Source organism: Leucoraja erinacea, chromosome 4 (assembly GCF_028641065.1).
Source record: "Leucoraja erinacea ecotype New England chromosome 4, Leri_hhj_1, whole genome shotgun sequence".
Classification (NCBI taxonomy): domain Eukaryota; kingdom Metazoa; phylum Chordata; class Chondrichthyes; order Rajiformes; family Rajidae; genus Leucoraja; species Leucoraja erinaceus.
This window is the reverse complement of record NC_073380.1, coordinates 39,352,946-39,375,365: the sequence shown is the minus strand read 5'-3', so window position 1 is coordinate 39,375,365 and position 22,420 is coordinate 39,352,946. Positions and strand designations below refer to the sequence as shown.

The window sequence follows — 22,420 nt, the reverse complement described above, 5'->3', positions numbered from 1 at the left end:
AATTCTCCCAGTTAGCCATTGCTGTCTCCTCCCCTTCCTCAGCCTTCGGGCTGTCTCCTCCCATCCCTCAGCCCTCGGGCTCCTCCTCCTTCTTTTTCCTTTCTTCTCCCCCCCCCCCCACCAGTCTGAAGAAGGGTTTTGGCCCGAAACGTTTCCTATTTCCTTCGCTTTATGCTGCTGCACCCGCTGAGTTTCTCCAGCATTTTTGTGTACCTTCGATTTTCCAGCATCTGCAGTTCCTTCTTTAACCCTTAAGAATTTTGTAAGTTTCTATAAGATCCCCCCTCAATCTTCTAAATTCTAGTGAGTACAAGCCGAGAACATGAATATTCCCTTAATGGTACACTCACAGCCCCCTCCTCCCCCAAGGTAAGAATTCAAATTCCAACATTGGAATGGAATACTTTATTGCCCAATGTGACAAGGCACAGTGAAATTATTTGCTTGCGTTACCAAGGTATGCAGATAGAAAACATTGTGGCAGTTTCCAAATAATTATCAGTGTGGGCAATATTCATATGATGGGGCAGTTTGAAATCAAGGAGATGGTGTTGAGGCTCTTGGAGCATAAACATGGATAAATCCTCATGGACTGATGGGGTTCATCTAAGGTTATTGAGGAAAGCAAAAAAGGAGATGGCAAGAGCCCGACAAAGATCTTGGTATTTTCTCTAGCCACAGGAGAAGTCCCAGAGAACAGTAGCCAGGGTTGTCTTGTATGATCATATAAAGCATGAATATTGATTTCTCTATCTTCAAGTAGCCCTTGCATCCCCACTTTCTCCGTGCCTGCCCCACCCTCGTCGTCGTCCTGGTGAGTTTCATTGTCTGTGTAGTAGCCATTTAGCTTAACTCAGTATGTTATAATTATAATCAGTTACCTTTAATTTTATCTGCCTGTAATTACGTGGGCGGGATTTATACGTAGCCTGGGGCGTGGTTCGTGGCTAGGATTCTGGTGCAGACTCCCAAGTAATTAGTTTAGTTTGATGAAGATCAGGGGAGAGACATAGTTTTTGACCATGCATGAGCATGACCACTGGTATGATTGAAATGTACTTATACAAGAAGAAGTTTTGTACTTCAATAAAGAAACTATTACTCAAGAGACTGTTTCTGGAATATTCATCTTTCGACAGCATTAACTCGTTTTCACCAGCCCACAATGGACCGTTTCCTTGATCGTCGCTTTATTGCTTGTTATTCAAATCTTTGTTCTGTATCTCTCCATACCACCATCTAAATCTCTAATTTCCCTTTACCCTAACTCTCAGTCTGAAGAAGGGTCTCGACCCGAAACGTCACCTATTCTTTTCTCCAGAGATGCTGCCTGACCCAAAAACCTCTAGCCATTTATGAAATAGATATAAAAATAGGTGGAAAGGCAGGTAGTGTAGGGAAAGCAGGGACTGTACAGTAGGACTTGGACAGGTTGGGAAAGTGGGCAGATGGAATATAATGTAGTAAAGTGTGGAGTCATGCATTTTGGTAGTTGGAATAAAAGCATAGACTATTTTCTAAATGGAGAGAGAATCCAGAAATCCAGAATTCAGAAAGGGAGAAGTGGCAGATGGAATATAATGTAGTAAAGTGTGGAGTCATGCATTTTGGTAGTTGGAATAAAAGCATAGACTATTTTCTAAATGGAGAGAGAATCCAGAAATCCAGAATTCAGAAAGGGACTTGGGAGTGCTAGTGCAGGATTCCCAAAAGGTTAATCTGCAAGTCGAATCGGAAGTAAAGAAAGCAATCTCAATGCTAGCATTTATTTCAAGAGGGCTTGTATAGAAAAACAGGAGTGTAATGCTGAGGCTCTATAAGGCATTGGTAATATTTGGAATATTGTGAACAATTTTGGGCACCATATCCAAGGAAGGATGTGCTGGCTTTGGAGAGGGTCCAGAGGAAGTTTACTAGAATGATCCCAGGAATGAGTAGGTTAACCTATGATGAGCGTTTGTCGGCATTGGGCCTGTACTCGCTGGACTTTAGAAGAATTAGGGGGACCTCACTGAAACATACAGAATAGTGAAAGCCTTGGATAGAATGGAGGTGGAGAGGATATTTCCACAAGCGGGAGAGTCTAGGACTAGAGGTCATAGCTTCAGAATTAAAGGCCGTTCTTTTAGGAAGATGAGGGGAAATTTCTTTAGTCAGAGGGTGGAATCTGTGGAATTTTTTGCCACAGAAGCCAAGTCCGTGGATATTTTTAAGCCAGAGATAGATACTTGATTAGTACAGGTGTCAAAAGTAATGGGGAGAAGGCAGGACAATGGGGTTTGGAGGGAGAGATAGATCAGCCATGATTGAATGGCAGAGTAGACTTGATGGGCCGAATGGCCTAATTCTTTCCTGTCACATGACCTTATGACCTATTTATGTCCATCTTCCAGCAGAGTTCAAAACCTTACTGATCCTTAAATTCATAAATTTAGCCTCCATGCAGGTTACAATTATGTAAAGGGCCTTAATGAAGGCAGAATAATTTTGAAGCCAACATGATACCAAGTAGATATAGTGGTAATACTTGGAGCTTTTATTTTGCAAGCAGTCCAAGCAACACATGAACATACGTACCCTAAATGTTGCCAGGATGATCCTGGTTACTTTCTCTTTCACAGACTCTTGAAGAATATCGGACAAAGCTGGGACAATGTTCAGTCTGCGTAGATGTTCACATAATTGTGGACTAAAGGCCAATAACCAGAAGGAGAATATCATCTGATACTGTAACTGGAAGCCACATTTATTGTTTATAACAGCTATAATGCTGAAGGGAAAAACAGAATTTAAATAAAAATTAGCATTTTTGTTGCTTACAATTGTATGTTTAAACTAAAATTAATCAAAATAGCAACCAAAAATCTTTCCTTGAAATTAAAAAAAAATAAAAAAATTACATTGACAAAGAAAAATCACGGTTGTGTGTTCCATTGAAAACATTATGATTCACAATGGTCAATGATAAACCCATTTCATTTCTCTAGATATTTTGGCAACTAAACTTTGGTTGTGCAGAATTTTTGTATTGTTAGGCAAGAAGCAATGTTAGTCTGCCGATGCCAAACAATTACCAACTTTATCATGTTACCGTTGTGGAATTTTCTTCTAAAAGAGATATCTATTCTTTTGGGGGTAGATTGCTAAAAAAGTTTAAAAGTATTACTTTTGCCAACTATACATTAACCTGCAAACATTGCATTTTCAACTATAAGAGCAAGATACTGTAATGATTAGAAATAATAAATAATAAATAAAACCAGAATCTTTGGAGAGAACTGGCCCAAATCCTAATTATTATACCTCCTGACCAAATACTTCAGTTTCATTTTCTCTTCCAGTCACTTTCACCCAGCCACCTTCTTTCTGAGTTCCTCATTTGAAAACATTCATCCATGCTCAGCCTTCCCAGTGCTTAATATTCCAAGGTCCTTCTTAAAGCCAATAATCAGTACAAATAAAATGTTGATACCAACCAGTGCTAGTGTTTTCATTTTGCATTTTCGCACATACTTAATGATAAAAAGAACTGTATTTGGTTTGCCAAAGGGTTGGTAAATGTAGGCAATAAATGTAAAATAATGCAGGATATAAAAGGTTAAATTGTGAAAAGCTAGAACTAATGCCAATCAAATGTGTCCTAGAAGAACATGACCAGATTTTCCAAGTTTTTAAAAGTAAAATCACACAAAAATGTTTTAAAATGTTTGAGTTTGTTAACCAAAGTACTAGAATAGGTGACAGAAGTATAACTACAACTGTACAAAGTCTGTCTAGATCAAATCTGAAGTACTGCAAATTGCTTTATGCATCAAACCTCCAGGATATAAACACTTGTTGCTGTGGGAACATGTAACGGTTAGAATTAAATCGATCTCTTTGCAGGAGATATAATTGCTTTTTATTTTAAGTATGTCGGTTCATGTTGCACTTATTCTGCCGAGAGAACTGGTTTTGTTTTTCTTTTAGAAGATAAACGCGAATGGTCTGCATCCTAAATTGACCAGAATGAACTCCAAGAATTAAATTACAAAAATAATACAATAAAAAGGTTCTCGAGAAATTAAAAAGGTTAGATTTAATTTTAAATCCAAGACTGTTAGACCATTATCTAAGGCATTAAGGGATTTGGAAAATATAACCCCTCCCAGATCAGGTTATAGATTAAAAAAAAGACAAAATGTTGGAGTAATTTAGCAAGCCTGCCAGTAATTTAGCAAGCCTGCAGAACTTTGATAAGTGACGTCTTGTGTCAACACTATTCTTCATTCTGATCGTGGGCGTGGGGAGGAAGGAGAAAATAAAGCTGGAAGAAGAAGGGCACGACAAAGCCTGCCAAATGATAGTTGTGAAGGGTTTTGACAGCCAGATGGTCGGACAATGCCAGGAGATGAAGAGACAGAAGGTATAAGACAAAAAGGATTGAGGAGTTGCGAATTGTGAGTGAGAGGAAGGAATATAGGTGGAAGTGATGATGGAGGGGAAAAATAGGGGATAGGTGCGAGTCCGGGTGGGGTTGGTGTGTTTGAAGTTACGTATAATTGGAAACCAGCTTGATATTTTTAAATCAGCACCTGCAGTTCCAAGTTCCTAGGTCATAGATCAAGTATGATTTCACAAAAAAAAACAAGACAGGCGTCATGATTTATAGGTTTAATTCCTGTAGTTATGTAACCGTATGAACATCCAGAGTAATGTATTTTCTTGAAATATTGACTACCATGGAATTTAAAAGCCAGCTTAAAAATTGAGGTTTGACCAATTGTATAGAACAAATGTATGCTCCTAAAATTCTTACCAGTTCACCCCATCAGCCTCTACCCAAGCAAAACGGTATTCGTTAACTCTTAGCATCAGCTGTAGACAACCTGCCACACATTGCACATATTGGGAACTCTGAAATGAAAAACAATTAAAATGAACATTCCAAAATTATGGAATGAACAACATCTCCATTGCTATTTTTGGAAAAAAACGATATCAACTGCCCAGCTTCTAAAGCAGCAAAAAAAAAAAAAAAAAATCGACACAACAGCACAATTTTTTTTAAAACGTATGTTCAATTTTAAAAATAATTTTCAATATTCCAGCTGAAAAAAAAAACTACAATGAATCAGAATGAATCATGAAATAGCTTGTCTTCATTCCAGGGCATCAGCTGTACAAGTTGTGGCATTTCTGTGACAAATATATAGTTTGTATAATTTATTATGTGGGTTCAGCACCACCAAGAATTCCCATAAAGGGCTCCATGTGCTTTACAGAGGAATATACTTTCAAGCAGAAAAGGTAACCAACCGCATGATCCAGAACCAGCAGCAAGAGCTATTGATCTGCATATTGGATTCTCATCTTACAAATTTTTTAAAAATTAATGTTTGCAGCCAAGATCAACTGTAAATTAAAATTGCATCAATTTATTTAAAATTTATAAATAAGCTTGAAACGGAATCAGAGATTTTCCCATTTTGATCACCGCTTTCACTCTGCATGCATTCAGTATTCACTATCTTCTATTTCACTCAAATACATAATAGATACATTATAGGGAAAAGGATAACCCATTACTCAACCAGGTCCAATGATGGCTGATTCATAATGAAGTCAGTTAGGCTTCCTCTGCACAGCATGAATAAAATCAATATCAATTACATACATGGTGTAAAATGCTAGAACATTTCAATCTCCAGCCATAAAGTTGTTTTGATGATGGTCTTCATCTAAACCCAGTAAAAAATTAAAAAATGCCCATATAGCCGTTCAGTTTAACCAATATGGCCTGCAATTTATGACCACACGCCGCTATTTGAACTTGCTACATTGGAAGCAAACCACATCAACCTCAATTTTCACATACACAATTAAATAGATTCATATATTTATGTGACACCGTGCTTTTCCATTGGATTTGCTTACTGTAGACTTCATCAAGACAATACAAATAAAATTAATGATTCAAAAAGGATGTAAATTTATGAACTACTCACTGAAAAATATGAAATACTATGCCTTGTTAAATGAGAAGGGACGGAGTTTTAAATAGCACTGTAAAGCACAATTACTGTCCCTCGCTGCTGAACATACAGCTATAATTGTGACTTTTCATTCATAGAAACATAGAAAATAGGTGCAGGAGTAGACCATTCGGCCCTTCGAGCCTGCACCACCATTCAATATGATCATGGCTTATCATCCAACTCAGTATCCTGGACCTGCCTTCTCTCCATACTAGAATCAGGGGGATCCCTTTAGCCACAAGGGCCACATCTAACTCCCTCTTAAATATAGCCAATGAACTGGCCTCAACTACCTTCTGTGGCAGAGAATTCCAGATTCATCACTCTCCGTGTGAAAAATGTTTTTCTCATCTCGGTCCTAAAAGATTTCCCCCTTATCCCCTCAATTAGTTCAAATTTTCAGATTTTAAAACAATACTTTAAGAAGTTTATCACTTCATTTTCTTCTCCAATCTCTATTGCTTTGGTATTTTGTGCTCTGTAAATATAAAATATTAGAATTATTTACTTTCTGACCATATTTGCCAGTTGTCCGTTGTAATGCTTGCCACCCAGCCATTGGAGGACACACATTTGTTGTTGAATATTATGGTTCCCTAATCACTGACACAAGATTGCAACTTCAGTTGTTAAGGAGAAAATTCATGACAATCAAAATTTCCTTTGCAACTTCAATTCCAGGAGCAAATACAATCACCTCCATTCTCAGTTGTGAATGATATTTTACATAGTCCTGTACCAAAAATGTATTGTACTGGAGGTACTAGAATTTTGTTGTGCCTTAAATACCTGCCTTAAATACCTGCTGGTTTGCTGTGTGGGCCTAGTGTTAACATTTCTATCCCATTAGTTTTATTGAAAGTAAGTTGTTTTTAAGAAAGGTTGTCGTCAACTCACCATTCAGAACCACAAACTAGTTACATATGCTTGCTTTACACAAAATGGTTGTCATATTTATCAACTCAACAGACATTTATTCAAATTCATTAATTGCATACATAGCATTTTGAGACAGCATCAGATGTTAAATATGGGCAGCAAGTCCTTCACCATTGGAGACCATTGGAGTAAAATTGCATAAATTTAAAATTAATCGGCACTGTATTACCTTCAGCAGCATCAATGACTTACTTCACCACAAGACTATACTGCTCCAGTCCATTCCAAAGTAAAAGTATAAAAATGAATGCAATCTGGATTGTGAATAGAACGGCAAAAGTCGCCGTAATGCAGAGACATGGCATAGAGCTCCAGGATGGATTTAATAGATGATATTTCTATTTCCCATTCACAATGGAATGCTTCAACCCATAAGATGCAACATCACACTCACCCAACCTTTCATTAATTCATCAGCTGCTGAAATCCTTATCTACATTACTGTTATTCCAGTTCTGACCATCTTTTTAAACCAACATTCCACAATTCATCTGCCAACAACTGCACTTCAAAACCTTTTCCCATCTCCATCTCACGGAAACCCACTCACCCATGGTTTCTGACCTGCTTTTGCTCCATTTGGTCATCCTTCCATTTTAAAGCACTTGTTCATATTTAACTTCCACCCCCCTTCCCCAGTAACTTCAGTTCCTTTACTAAAGTCAAAGGCTAGCTTTGCCAATAGTGACCTCCGCTCAAGAACAAATACATTTCAAGATGAGCTCATGAAGAGATGCATTTATGATGTTCTCTGGGAAATGTCTATACCATGAACAATTGAATACAAATTTGTTTTTGTCCAACTAGAAACAGAGGATGGTTATCAGAACACAGTGGCACAGCTCGTGGTGCTGCTGCCTCAGAAACCCAGGCTGGAGGGCGCTCAGCATCGCCAAGGACTGCTCTCACCCCAACCATGGACTGTTTACCCTCCTACCATCCGGGAGGCGCTACAGGTCTCTCCGTTGCCGAACCAGCAGGTCGAGGAACAGCTTCTTTCCGGCCGCTGTCACTCTACTAAACAACGTACCTCGGTGACTGCCAATCACCCCCCCCCGGACACTTATTATTTATTATTTTTATTCAAAATCGTTTGCTATGTCGCTCTTCAAGGGAGATGCTAAATGCATTTCGTTGTCTCTGTACTGTACACTGACAATGACAGTTAAAATTGAATCTGAATCTGAATCTCAATCCTGGCCTCGAGTCCTGTGTATGTGGAGTTTGCACATTTCCCTGTGACCACGTGGGTTTCCACCTCATGCTCCAGATTCCTCTTAAAATCAGTGGCAAACATCAAAAATGACAAAATAAACCATTTTAGATTTCCATTTCCATACTGTAGATGTTGAAGGTCATTAGGGATATGCTGCTGAACTTCCTAAGCCTTCTAAGGAAGCAGAGGCATTGGTGTGCTTTCTTGGCCACAGCGCATGGCTGTGAATGCAGCTCAATCCATTGCAACAATCAACCTCCCTGCCAATTATTCTATCAACACTTCTCATTGGCCTCGTAAAGCAGCCAACATAATCAACACCACTTACATCAGTCATTCACTCTTCTCCCTTTCCCTTCCAGCAGAAGATATAAAAGCTTGAATAATAATAATAATAATAATAAATTTTATTTATGGGTGCCTTTCAAGAGTCTCAAGGCCACCTTACAAAAATTTAGCAAGTAGAGGAAAAACATGTATGTGGAATGAAATAAATAGTAGAGACATGACTAGTACACAAATTAAAGACAGAATTCAATTCAAAACACAATATGAGGCAATTCAAGCACAGATGAAAAGGGAGGGGGACGTGGGGCTAAGGATAGGCAGAGGTGAAGAGATGGGTCTTGAGGCGGGACTGGAAGATGGTGAGGGACACGGAATTGCGGATCAGTTGGGGGAGGGAGTTCCAGAGCCTGGGAGCTGCCCTGGAGAAGGCTCTGTCCCCAAAACTGCGGAGGTTGGATTTGTGGATGGAGAGGAGACCAGCTGATGTGGATCTGAGGGACCGTGAGGGTTGGTAGGGGGAGAGGAGGTCAGTGACATATGGGGGGGGCCAGATGGTGGAGGGCTTTGCAGGTGAGGACCAGGATTTTGTAGGTGATCCGGTGGGAGATGGGAAGCCAGTGAAGTTGTTTGAGGACTGGAGTGATGTGATGCCAGGATTTGGTGTGGGTGATGAGTCGGGCGGCTGCGTTCTGGACCAGTTGGAGTCGGTTGATGTAGGTGGAGCTGATGACAAGGAGAAGTGAGTTGCAGTCGTCCAGTCGGGAGGAGATGAAGGCATGGATGAGTCTTTCAGCAGCGGGAGGTGTGAGAGAGGGTCTGATTTTGGCGATGTTGCGCAATTGAAAGAAAGAGGTTTTAATGACATGGCGGATGTGAGGCTCAAGGGAGAGGGTGGAATCAAAGATCACGCCAAGGATTAAATGAATGCATGTACCACCAGATTCTGAAGCAGTTTCTGCCCCACTCATATCAGACTACTGAACGGACCTCTCATAAACCAAGAATGTAGTCCAAATCCTCCCACTGCGGCCTTTCGTGAGAGGTCCGTTCAATAGTAGGTGAGTGATAGAAGCTGTAGGGAGTTAATGAGAAAGTGGGGAGAACAAAATGATTAAATAAATGTAGCATGAGTATAATTGAGCGGCACGGTAACGCAGCGGTAGAGTTGCGCTCTTGAGCCCCGGGTTCGATCCCGACTACGGGTGCTGTCTGGATGGAGTTTGTGCTTTCTTCCCCGGACTGCGTGGGTTTTCTCCGAGATCTTTGGTTGCCACCACACTTCAAAGACGTACAGGATTGTAGGTTAATTAGCTTGGTATAAGTGTCAATTGTCCCTAGTCACTGGTCGGCGCGGACTCGGTGGGCCGAAGGGCCTGTTTCCGCGCTGTATCTTTAAACTAAACTAAATCAATCAACATTTACACTAAACATAGAAAATGAGTGCAGGAGGAGACCATTCAGCCCTTCGAGCCAGCACTGCTACTCATTGTGATCATCCACAATCAGTAACCCGTGCCTGCCCCGAGAGCACTATTTAACTTTCTTTTAAATTCATCCAGTGAATTGGCCTTCTGTGGGAGAGAATTCCACTGCCTTCTGTGGAAGAGAATTCCACAAATTCACAACTCTCTAGGTAAAGGTAGACACAAAATGGTGAAGTAACTCAGCGAGTCAGGCAGCCTCTAGAGAAAAGGAATAGGCGACGTTTCTGGTCAAGACCCTTCTTCAGACTGAGAATCAATATATACGTTTATATAATTGGATCCTCGACTTCCTCACCCACAGACCACAGTCTGTTCGAATTGGCAGAAACACTTCATCCTCAGTAATAATTGGTAAGGGAGCACCTCAAAGCTGCGTGCTCAGCCCCCTGCTCTACTCACTTTATACTCATGACTGTGTAGCCTGACATAGTGCGAACACCATCATCAAGTTTGCCGAAGACACCATGGTTGTCAGACGAATCACAGATGGGGATGGGGATGAGTCAGTGTATAGAAGTGAGATCGACTGACTGACCAAATGGTGCCAGCACAACAACCTGGCTCTCAACATTAGTACGACCAAGGAACTAATTGTGGACTTTTGTAGGGGAAGGATGAAGACTCACAAACCTGTTCACATCAGTGGCGAGAGTCAATAACTTCAAATTCCTGGGCGTGCATATATCCGAAGATCTTTTCTGGACCCAGCACACCGATGCAATTATGAAGAAGGCACATCAGCGATTCTACTTCCTGAGAAGATTACGGAGGTTCAGCATGTCGAAGAGGATTCTCCAAAACTTCTACAGGTGCACGGTAGAGAGCATTCCGACTAGTTGCATCCTGGCCTGGTTCGGCAGCTTGAACGTCCAGGAGCGAAAAAGACGACAAAAAGTTGTGACCACTGCCCAGTCCATCACTGGCTTTCACCTCCCCACCGTCGAAGGGATCTATCATAGTCGCTGCTTCAAAAAGGCAGCCAATATCATCAAAGACCCACACCATCCTGCCCACACACTCATTTCACCATTGCCACCAGGAAGAAGGTACAGGAGCCTGAAAACTGTAACGTCCAGCTTCTTCCCTATAGCCATCAGGCCATTAAACACAACAACGAATAAGCACTGAGCTCTGAACTGCAAAATACTATATTATTATTGCACTATATTTGAAATTTATTGAACTTTTTCTTTATATTCTCTTCCCCCGTTATGTACTATGTTACATATTCACATATTCTGTTGTGCCGCAGCAAGTAAGAATTTCATTGTCCCATCCGGGACATATGACAATAAAACACGCTTGACTCTTCTACATTTCTACTTTTCCAGTCTGAAAAATCCTGACCTGAAATATCACCCGTCTATTCCCTCCACAAATGCTGGCCTGTCCTGCTGAGTTCCTCCAGCACTTTGTGCTTTGTGTACGAACAGCATAATTGGGAAGGCAAGTACTTGGTGGGCTGAAGGCCTGTTTCCAAACTATCACTTTATGACTGCTATGAAAATAACGAGGGATTTCAGGAAAGAATTCAAGGATTATAAAATAAATAACACATTTGATGGAATAAAGAACGTTTGATAGATGCAAACATTTAGAACCGAATGAACACAAAAATTCTAAGAGTTGTGGAACTGTGGGATGTGCATATTAGCAGGGATTAGAATTTAAGCACAATGATGAAACTTTCAAAGTCATGATATTCAAACACTGGGATCCAAGTAGACCAAAATGAATTGTTTCCGATTAAAAACTGCATTTCAGGCTTTTTTAAGGTTTAAATAACTCAAAGAAAACATTATGTGAAACTCAAAAAGTACTTGATTTATTATTGAATTTATAAATCCTAAATGAGATTCCAATCCAATCCATTAACCAAAGGTATCCATATAAAAAAGGTGCCCAGGAATATATGCAATACTCAGCATGGTGCTAAAATACCAGCAAGCTATACACATGCAACTTTCCATTCCCAATTTTTGCACTTCTTCTTACCTCACTGGCAGAAACAGTTCCTGGTTCAGACCCTACAGCACGCAACTTCTAACAAGAAAATAAAAATGACATGTTTTGTATAAATTGGAATCCAACAGAAAATTCATTAAGACTTCAACTGAAAGATGATAAATCCCAATTTTAAAATAAATGAATATATACTGCATTATTGCAGAGATAATCATAGGCTACTTTAATTCATAAGAGTTATAAAATAAAACTTTTGCACCATGCAATAGTCAATGAAATAAATTAATTTAAAACAGCCACACTGGAGCAAGGGAATTTATCAGTGAGTACAACAGATCCACTTGTGGACATTGTCTAAATAGGAAATAATGCATGGAAGTTACAAATGTAATTAGTTAAATTGGAAATTCTTCCCTGAAATGTCAGAACAAGCATTACATTCAAGTCATGAGGCAACAACAAAAAATCACACAAAATCTTGTTGAAATAGGAAAAACTTTGAAACAGTAAAACATTGTTATAATTTTAGCACTGAGCGATTATACAATCATTATCTTACCACTATAATAGTTGCACACTGCTGTTTCAAACTGTTACGGTCAATAAACTGTGACTATACTTAATCTAACTGACTGTGAAAACCTCCTTGGAAATGCATGTCTGGGAAAATGGAACTATGCAGAACAATACAAAGCTATCCTAAAACTAAAGAGGGTTAGAAAAAAGATTTCAACAGGAAATAAATGTACACCAAGGATCTTTAAGGAACATTTTGAAACTTCAACAAGGATGAATACTTGTAATTATGCGATTTTACAAAATAATGTAAGACCAAAAACTCCAAGGACCGCAGGCACAATTAACATCACAAAGCATGGCAAGGACAGCTTTGTTCATACAAGGTAAGCACAGTTCCAAAATCATTTGTATTTGCTCCTTCCAGGAGATTATAGTTTGGTTTAAAAATTCCTTTATCGAACATGAAGTTTAATCTTATTCACTCTCATTTGCAACTAGTAAATGTGACATCAATGCTCGCTGCACGAGTCAGCAAGGATTTCAGGTTTTCCCCAAGTGAAGGATGCGACATGGCTAAATTCACAAATTCCAAACAAGGCAACCTTCATGAAAATGAATCATTCACTCAGCAAACATGGTGCACAATGACAAAAAATGAAACGTACCAGTCGCAATGCTTTCATCATGGTAATCCTGCGTACCACCTGTAAGTGACTTGCCACGTCAACTCAGAGGTTCGTTATGGTCAAAGTGCTATCCACTACCAACTTGGTTCTTTCTTTAGCTTAGAATCCTTGATTTCACATTGTCTCTCATTGCTGTAAGGAAGCAACTCTACCGCTGCCCCACTGTGCTGCCCTGTTTGAATTCTGTTTGGCCAGCATGGGTTAGCTATCACTACAATAACCTCGCTTAGCTGGACAAATTCACGGTCAGATCATGTTCAAGGCCTTTCCAACCTTTTCTCAGCACATTTAATAAGTCTCAAGTCCCACTCTAGAAAGGATTTACATCCACCTTACCCAGGGCCGGATTTACGTATAAGCTTGACAAGCTTAAGCTTAGGGCATCGAGATCCACGGGGGCCTCGCAGAGCCGGATTTACCACTAGGCTTCAGGGGCTGAAGCTTAGGGCCTCAAAATCTAGGGAGCCTCCGGCCAAGGCAGGACACCTGCCGTTCAACTCTGGGCGAGGCCCCCCTCTCTATCTCTCTCTCTCTGTCACTCTCTGTCTCCGCCCGCCATCCGTATCCATGTCTGGGTCTCCATTCGCTCCTCATTCGCCGGCACGGCAGGCTGCCTTGCACATGTGCGCAACCACGGCCAGCACATCATCGGCCGCCCTGCGCATGCGCACGGCAACTGGTCGGCAATGGGCACTTTCTCCCTCGCTTTGAATAGTGGGAGATCTGGCCGCCATTGCTGTCGGGTCACCGCCTCGCCGCAACCGCTGAAAGCCAACACAGAATTACCCCCTGACCCTGGATCTGGAGTAACTCCCTGGAGTAACTCTTGCTTCTGGTTTCCTGGTCCTCCATAAATGTTCTAAATGGAATTTAAACTGGAGGTGGTGGAGGGCTGAACAATAACAGCCTATTGCATTTTATCTGTTTATTTATTGTGTATAGATATGGTCTATGGTTTATAAACACACTGAACTTTTATCTCCTGTTCTGTATTATGTTTACATATTCTGTTGTGCTGCAGCAAGCAAGAATTTCATTGTCCTATCTGGGACACATGACAATAAAACACTCTTGACTCTTGACTTGGACTTAAGCAAAAAAGCATTCTTGGGGAAAAAAGAGCCACCTTAAATTTAGTTGCGTCTGGTTGGGTAACTATGGTAGGGTGATGACTATTCCATGCTTTAATTGTGCGGGGGAACTCCATGGAGCAGCCAGCAACTCTGCATAGAAGAAATTGGGTGACGTTTCAGGTAGAGAGGTGAAGGGGGGGGGGGGGGGGGAAGAGGGGTTGGAGCGGGCGTGCATGAGTCGAGAGAAGAGAGAAGGGCAGAGAGAGAGAGAGAGAGAGAGGCTGGTACAACAACAAAAAAAGCTGGATAAACTCAGTGGGTGCAGCAGCATCTATGCACCGAAGAAAAAGGGCAACGTTTTTGGCCGAAACCCTTCTTCCGGTTTTCGGCCAAAAACGTTGACCATTCAATTCGCTCCATAGATGCTGCCGCACCCGCTGAGTTTATCCAGCTTTTTTTTATGTCTACCTTCGATTTTCCAGCATCTGTAATTCCTTCTTAAAGACAGAGACTGTGCACGGTAAGGGAATGAGGAGGGAGAGGGGGAAGAGTGTGGAGGGAGGGGGGAGAGTGGGATGGGAGAGGGGTGGGGGGGGGAGAGAGGGGAAAGAGTGTGGGTGGGAGAGAAGTGGAAGAGAAGGGAGGGAGGGAGGGAGGGAGGGAGGGAGGGAGGGAGGGAGGGGGGGGTAGCAGGATTGGTGGAAGAGGGACAGGGGGAGTGGTGGAAGAGGGACAGAGGGGTAGGGGACAGAAGGGGTGGGGGGAGAGAGGGGAAGGGCCCCGGGAGACAGGGGTGGAGGAGGGAGAGGGGTGGGGTAAGGGGAGAGAAGTGGGAGAGGGAGGGGTAGGGGGAGTGGTGGAAGAGGGACAGAGGGGAAGGGGGCGGGGGAGAGAGGGGAAGGGGGGGGGGGGTAGAGAGGGAAGGGGTGGGGGAGGAGAGAGAGGATGGGAGATGGGTGAGGAGAGGGAGAGGGGGAGGAGAGAAGGGGGGAGAGAGAAAGTGGAAGAGTGGGGAGGGAGGGAGGGGTAGCGGGAGTGGTGGAAGAGGAACAGAGGGGTAGGGGAAGTGGTGGGGGAGAGAGGAGAGGAAGGGAGGGGGAGACAGGGGTGGAGGAGGGAGAGGGGTGGGGTAAGGGGAGAGGGGGAGAGGGAGGGGTAGGGGGAGTGGTGGAAGAGGGGACAGAGGGGAAGGGGGCGGGGGGGAGAGGGAAGGGGGGGGGGGGTAGAGAGGGATGGGAGACGGGTGAGGAGAGGGAGAGGGGAGGAGGAGAAGGGGGAGAGAAGTGGAAGAGTGGAGAGGGAGGGAGGGGGTAGCAGGAGTGGTGGAAGAGGGAGGGGGGGGATGGTGGAAGAGGGACAGAGGGGTAGGGGAAGGGGTGTGACAGGGAGGGGAAGAAAGAGGGGTGAGGGAGGGAAAGGGGTGGGGTAAGGGGAGAGAAGTGGGAGACTGGGGAGGGAGGGGTAGAGGGACTGGTGGAAGAGGGACAGAGTGGTAGGGGAAGGGGGCGGGGGAGAGAGGGAAGGGGGTGGCGTAGAGAGGGAAGGAGGTGGGGGAGAGAGGCATGGGTAGGAGAGGGAGAGGGGTGAGGGAGAGGGGTGAGGAGAGGGAAACATAGAAATTAAGTGCAGGAGTAGGCCATTCGGCCCTTCTAGCCTGCACCACCATTCAATATGATCGTGGCTGATCATCCAACTCAGTATCCTGTACCTGCCTTCTCTCCATACCCCCTGATCCCTTTAGCCACAAGGGCCACATCTAACTCCCTCTTAAATATAGCCAATGAACTGACCTCAACTACCTTCTGTGGCAGAGAATTCCAGAGATTCACCACTCTCTGTGTGAAAAATGTTTTTCTCATCTCTGTCCTAAAGGATTTCCCCCTTATCCTTAAACTGTGACCCCTTGTTCTGGTCTTCCCCAACATCCGGAACAATCTTCCTGCATCTAGCCTGTCCAACCCCCTTAAGAATTTTGTACGTTTCTATAAGATACCCCCTCAATCTTCTAAAATCTAGCGAGTACAAGGCGAGTCTATCCAGTCTTTCTTCATTTGAAAGTCCTGACATTCCAGGAATCAGCCTGGTGAACCTTCTCTGTACTCCCTCTATGGCAACAATGTATTTGAGCATTGGGCATTGTGACATCACATAATGGAACGTTCACCATGGGCTGGGGCTCCTGCAAAGGCATATGTAAATGAATCCATTCCGATTGGACATCTGTGAGCATCAGGCATTGTGACATCACACGATGGAACGTTCACCAGGGGCTGGGGCTGGGGCTGGTGCTGCGTCTATGGGTGAGAAGCCAGTGTATTTTTGAAATATGGGGGGGGGGGGGGGGGAGGGGGGGAAGATTTGATTAAAAACGTGTACTTAAACACGATGAAATGTAATGAGGAGCAGATACTTAGAAAGAAAAGTGAAATCTTTACCGAAATGGAAAAGATGTCGGCGATTCTGCGTCTGGTTTCGGAGTTGCAGTGAATCAAAGGAAGAAATGCAGCCGGGCAGCCGTCCATGTAAATGGATCCATTCCGATTGGACATCTGCGAGCATTGGGCATTGTGATTGGACATCTGCGAGCATTGGGCATTGTGACCTCGCACGGCGGGAACGAATCGAAAGGCAGGAATGGCCCCGTACGGCAGGCGGTCGGATGGGGCGAGAGTTTTATATATATACTAGACCAAGTGCAGACCCGTTGGGTCTGCTCCCCCAATGGTGTGATCCCCCAACCCAATATTCCACCATGCACCCGTCTCTTCCAATGGAACTGAAGCCGTTCTCAAAAGTAAGATTCCAGCACTGCCCTGCCTCCCTCAGCAGTGGATTTTAAAAAAATCCAATGGCACCTCCCCTGCCTGCTGCAGCAGTGAAAAGTTCAGAGTGTTCCTGTCTTGCAACTTTGTTTCGAAGTGTGTTGGAAGCTGACATGTAAATGGAGAAGCCAGTTTATTTTTGAAATACTTTGGGGTGGGGGGGAGAAGGATTTGATTAAAAACGTGTACTTCAACACGACGAAATGTAATGAGGAGCGGATACTTAGAAAGAAAAGCGAAATCTCTACCGAAATGGAAAAGATCTCGGAGATTGAGCGTCTGGATTGGGCATGGCAATGAATCAAAGGAAGAAATGCAGCCGGCAGCCGTACATGCAAATGGATCCATTCCGATTGGACATCTGCGAGCATCGGCCATTCCGATTGGACATCTGCGAGTATCGGGCACGAATCAAAAGGCAGAAAGGGATCTGGACGACAGCCGGACGGATAGCCTCAGAGTTTTATAGATATACTAGACCAAGTGCAGACCCGTTGGGTCTGCTCCCCCAACCCAATATTCCACCATGCACCCGTCTCCAAAAGTAAGTAAGATTCCAGCACTGCCCTGCCTCCCTCAGCAGTGGATTTTAAAAAAAATCCAATGGCACCTCCCCTGCCTGCTGCAGCAGTGAAAAGTTCAGAGTGTTCCTGTATTGCAACTTTGTTTCGAAGTGTGTTGGAAGCTGACATGTAAATGGAGAAGCCAGTTTATTTTTGAAATACTTGGGGGTGGGGGGGAGAAGGATTTGATTAAGAACGTGTACTTCAACACGACGAAATGTAATGAGGAGCGGATACTTAGAAAGAAAAGCGAAATCTCTACCGAAATGGAAAAGGTCTCGGAGATTGAGCGTGTGGATTGGGCGTGACAATGAATCAAAGGAAGAAATGCAGCCGGCAGCCGTACATGCAAATGGATCCATTCCGATTGGACATCTGCGAGCTTCGGTCATTCCGATTAGACATCTGCGAGTATCGGCCACGAATCAAAAGGCAGAAAGGGAGATAGATAGATAGATAGATAGATAGATAGATAGATAGATAGATAGATAGATAGATAGATAGATATATATATAGATAGATAGATAGATAGATAGATAGATAGATAGATAGATAGAGATAGAGAGAGATAGAGAGAGATATAGAGAGATATATATATAACTATATATATATATATGTGTGTGTGTGTGTGTGTGTATAATATATATACCCACACATACACAATTTCCCTCCTGGGATTAATAAAGTTCTATCGTGTGTGTAGGAAGGAACTGCAGATGCTGGTTTAAACTGAAGATAGACACAAAAAGCTCGAGTGACTCAACAGGTCAGACAGAATCATTGGACAAAAGGAAAATATTATGTTTTGGGTTGGGTCTGAAATAGGTTTTTGCACACCTTTCGAATGTGGAAGGAAACAAGAGCACCCGGAGAAAACCCATGCGATCAAAGGGAAAAGGAGCAAACTCCATACAGATAGCACCCATATTCAGGATCAATTCCGGGTCTCTGGCACTTTTAGGCAACAACTTTATGGCCAATGTACTGCCCCATAGTCTTGAACTTAATTAAAACATACAGTAGCTGTAAAGGAGGACATAGCGTCACTTGGAGATTTAAAACTGAAAATGGATATTTTCATTTTTTTAGTAACCAAAGTTATCAACGAATAATTTTTTGTGTGTTGGAAAAAAATATATAGTGGCACAGCTGGTAGACTTGCTGCCTCACACGCCAGAGATCTGTGTTCGATCCTGTCCTCGGGCACTGTGTTGAATTTGCACATTCTCCCTGCAAGCGTGTGGGTTTCCTCCCACATCGCAAAGACGCATTGGCTTCATAAGTTAACTTGTCTCTGTAAAATTGCCCCTAATGTATAGGGAGTGGGTGAGGAAAGTGGGATACCAGAACTTGTGTGAATGGGTAGACAAAAATGCTGGAGAAACTCAGCAGGTGAGGCAGCATCTATGGAGCGAAGGAAATAGGCGACGTTTCGGGTCGAGACCCTTCTTCAGACTGATGTGAGGGTGGGGGGGACGGGAAGAAGAAAGGAAGAGGCGGAGACAGTGGGCTGAGGGAGAGTTGGGAAGGGGAGGAGAAAGCAGCAATTACCTGAAATTGAAGAAGTCAATGTTCATACCGCTGGGGTGTAAACTGCTCAAGCGAAATATGAGGTGCTGCTCCTCCAATTTACGGTGGGCCTCACTCTGGCCATGGAAGTGGCCCAGGACAGAAAGGTCGGATTTGGAATGGGAGGGGGAGTTGAAGTGCTGAGCCACTAGGAGATCAGGTTGGTTATTGCGGACCAAGCGGAAGTGTTGGGCGAAGCGATCGCCAAGCCTACACTTGGTCTCACCGATGTAGAACAGCTGACACCTAGAGCAGTGGATGCAATAGATGAGGTTGGAGGAGGTGCAGGTGAAACTTTGCCGCACCTGGAAAGACTGCTTGGGTCCTTGAATGGAGTCAAGGGAGGAGGTAAAGCGACAAGTTTAGCATTTCCTGCAGTTGCAAGGGAAAGTGCCAGGAGAGGGGGTGGTTCGGGTAGGACAAATTGACCAGGGAGTTACGGAAAGCCTGCGGAAAGCCAACAGGGGAGGAGATGGGAAGATGTGGCCAGTGGTTAGATCCCATTGGTAGACAAAAAAGCTGGAGAAAATCAGCGGGTATGGCAGCATCTATGGAGCGAAGGAATAGACGACGTTTCCGGTCGAGACCCTTCTTCAGATTGATGGGGTGGACACGAAAAAGAAAGGAAGAGGCGGATAAAGTAGGCTGTGGGAGAGCTTGGAATGGGAGGGGAAGGAGGGAGAAAGCAAGGACTATCTGAAATTAGAGAAGCCAATGGTCATACCGCTGGGATGTAAACTACCCAAGCAAATATGAGGTGCTGCTCCTCCAATATGCGGTGGGCCTCACTCTGGCCATGGAGGAGACCCAGGACAGAATGGTCGGTTTCGGAATGAGAAGGGGAGTTGAAGTGTTGAGCCACCGGGAGATCAGGTTGGTTATTGCGAACTGAGTGGAGGTGTTGTGCGAAGCGATCGCCAAGCCTGCGTTTGGTCTCACCGAGGTTGATCATACACTGAATAATCCAACCACATTTTTGTTTTAAGTGGAAATAAATAATAGAAATTGCATTAATTGCAATGTGTAAAAAGAGTTGAGATACTGTATTATAATTTTGCTGCATGTCATTGTGGTATATATTATGTCTTGATTGGTGAATATGTTCAGTTTGTGACTTTATTTGAAGCAGAAATAATATGTGAATGCTTCATTGAGCATAATTCCGACTGGTAACTACGCATTTCGTCTGAGCACATTATCGCACGCGTCATGGAAGCCGTCTTAAATGGACACCTAAACTGTCATTTGGCAACTTAAAAAGCTGCCAAGGTTGCCCGGATGACAACAGAGAAAACACAACGCACTGTAGTCTCTAAAAAACGCTCCAGTAATTTTCCTTACCCTCCATTTCAGATTAATAGTGCTTTAAGCCAATAACTCGACACTAGCCCTGGCAGTAAATAAATAAATAAATAAAAAGCACGGCTTTCCAGCCCCTTATATCATTGGCCACGCTTGGCTGCAAATCGGTGTCAATCTGGTGGACCATCTTCCTCTAGTCGTGGGGGTGGGGGATTGGGAGGGGCCTCACAAGTGGAACAGCTTAGGGCCTCTCTTCATCTAAATCCGGCCCTGACCTTACCCATAGATTTAGCAGGTGACAACATTTTCAAAGTTATAATGTTTGTAAAAGCATCTGACATTTAAATTAAAAAAAATATATTCACAAATCATACTATGGAAAGACTACAAAAAATTAATTAAAAATACTAAATATCATAAAGCACACAAATTAATTAACCAAAAAGCAAACGACTGCAGATGCTGGAAATTTGAAATTAAAAAAAGGCCGACTGACATGCTATTATAGTTTCAGTGGGGAGAAGATGGTGAAGACATGTTAATCAGTGATGGCGTTAAAATAAATGAATTGGGAACAAAGGGGGGAAGAAAAGAACTGGTTGAGAGAAAGAAACTGTATTTGCTGACAAAAGATTGAAGAGGAAAATATTATTTTTCAAAAAGATCACTAGAAGCAGAAGACCTGAAAGCAGAAAACCATTCACCCTGTGTAGAAAACATATGTAAAAAAAATTAGTAATGCAGGAAAGAGTAGATTATAGTAGGAGATAATTTATCTTCACGTGCTATTTAACAAAACATTTGCTGATAACCCCATTAGCATTTGCTGTCTGCCAGGTAGTTTCAAACTCCTATTTCCATATTTTACGAATTAACAGATCCCAGCTCCACTTCTGAAAAGCCTGGCTCTAATTTGTAATCTGCAACCAGTGGAAATAATTTCTCTCTCAGCTACCTTATCAGATCCTCTTAAAACCTGATCAGTAAACAAAATAATTTTCTAACCCTCCATTCGAGGAAGCCGAGCCCTAGGCAGCATCTCTAGACCCAAAATGTAAATCTTTCCTTCTCTCCAGAGATGCTGCCTAACCCACTGAGTTACTCCAGCATTTTGTGTCTAACCCCGTTTTCATAATCTCTCCACACAAATAACCTTTGTTCTACTCTGGTCAATTATCTCCAAGATTAATGTATTTTTTCTTAAACAATGGCAAACTTAACTACTCACAGTAGTAGACTATGATTAACCAAGGGTTGTGAAGTTGTGCATCGCTTCTACTTCCTCGTTTTTCTATCTTTAGATACAAGGCTTGTATGCCATCCCCATTCTAATTTTTATATTTTACCTATATTTTAATTATAGTCACCCATAATTGTTTGGACCTCTGCTGTTATAGCCTTTGACTGCAAATGAAGCACTTTGTTCCATGCTTTTAAGACGAAAGTAGGTATTACATCTTTATAAAAATTAATTCCCATTGATAGGTCAATCTACTCTGTGTGTTGCTATTCAATTTAGATATTTAACTTTGATTATTGCCTTGTTTGGCTAGTAAAATGTTTCGACCTCACAAACTCTTGCACATTAATTACAATCTGCCAATTAAACTACTTGCTCATCATACCATTCTGTCTTCTCTGTGCAGCCACTTTCTGAACCAGTTTAATAATTGTGTTCAGCTTTAGCTATTAATCTAAAGCTTTAATGCTTTAGCTAATAATAATGCTTTCTACAAGTTCATAAAAAGTTAATCCATAAACATCCCTTTTTTTCAAAAAAAAGAAATTAGATTTGCAAGGCATGACTTAGCCTTTACATCTGAGTTGGCTCGCACATTAAGACCAGTAAATCCTTGACAATGGATTAGACCAATTAATTTTCCAAAAATAAGCTTTCATATTAGATACTGCAAATTTAACATTTATCCAACAATTGTCCTACGTTTTTGTCTTGCATTTTGAACAAATCAGTTTTCT

General features: G+C 42.6%; 1 protein-coding gene across 2 annotated transcripts in view; it reads right to left on the bottom strand.

Annotated features, from left to right (window-relative positions):
- atp6v1h (ATPase H+ transporting V1 subunit H) overlaps window positions 1-22,420 on the bottom strand; it is an 84,917-nt gene that overhangs the window by 20,947 nt on the left and 41,550 nt on the right. For both annotated transcript variants that reach the window (XM_055634065.1, XM_055634066.1), the window contains exons 7-9: window positions 11,940-11,987; window positions 4,799-4,896; window positions 2,578-2,770 (exon numbers count right to left, since the gene is read on the bottom strand). In XM_055634065.1, coding sequence (XP_055490040.1) covers window positions 2,578-2,770; window positions 4,799-4,896; window positions 11,940-11,987 — 339 coding nt within the window. The remainder of the gene's footprint in view (window positions 1-2,577; window positions 2,771-4,798; window positions 4,897-11,939; window positions 11,988-22,420) is intronic.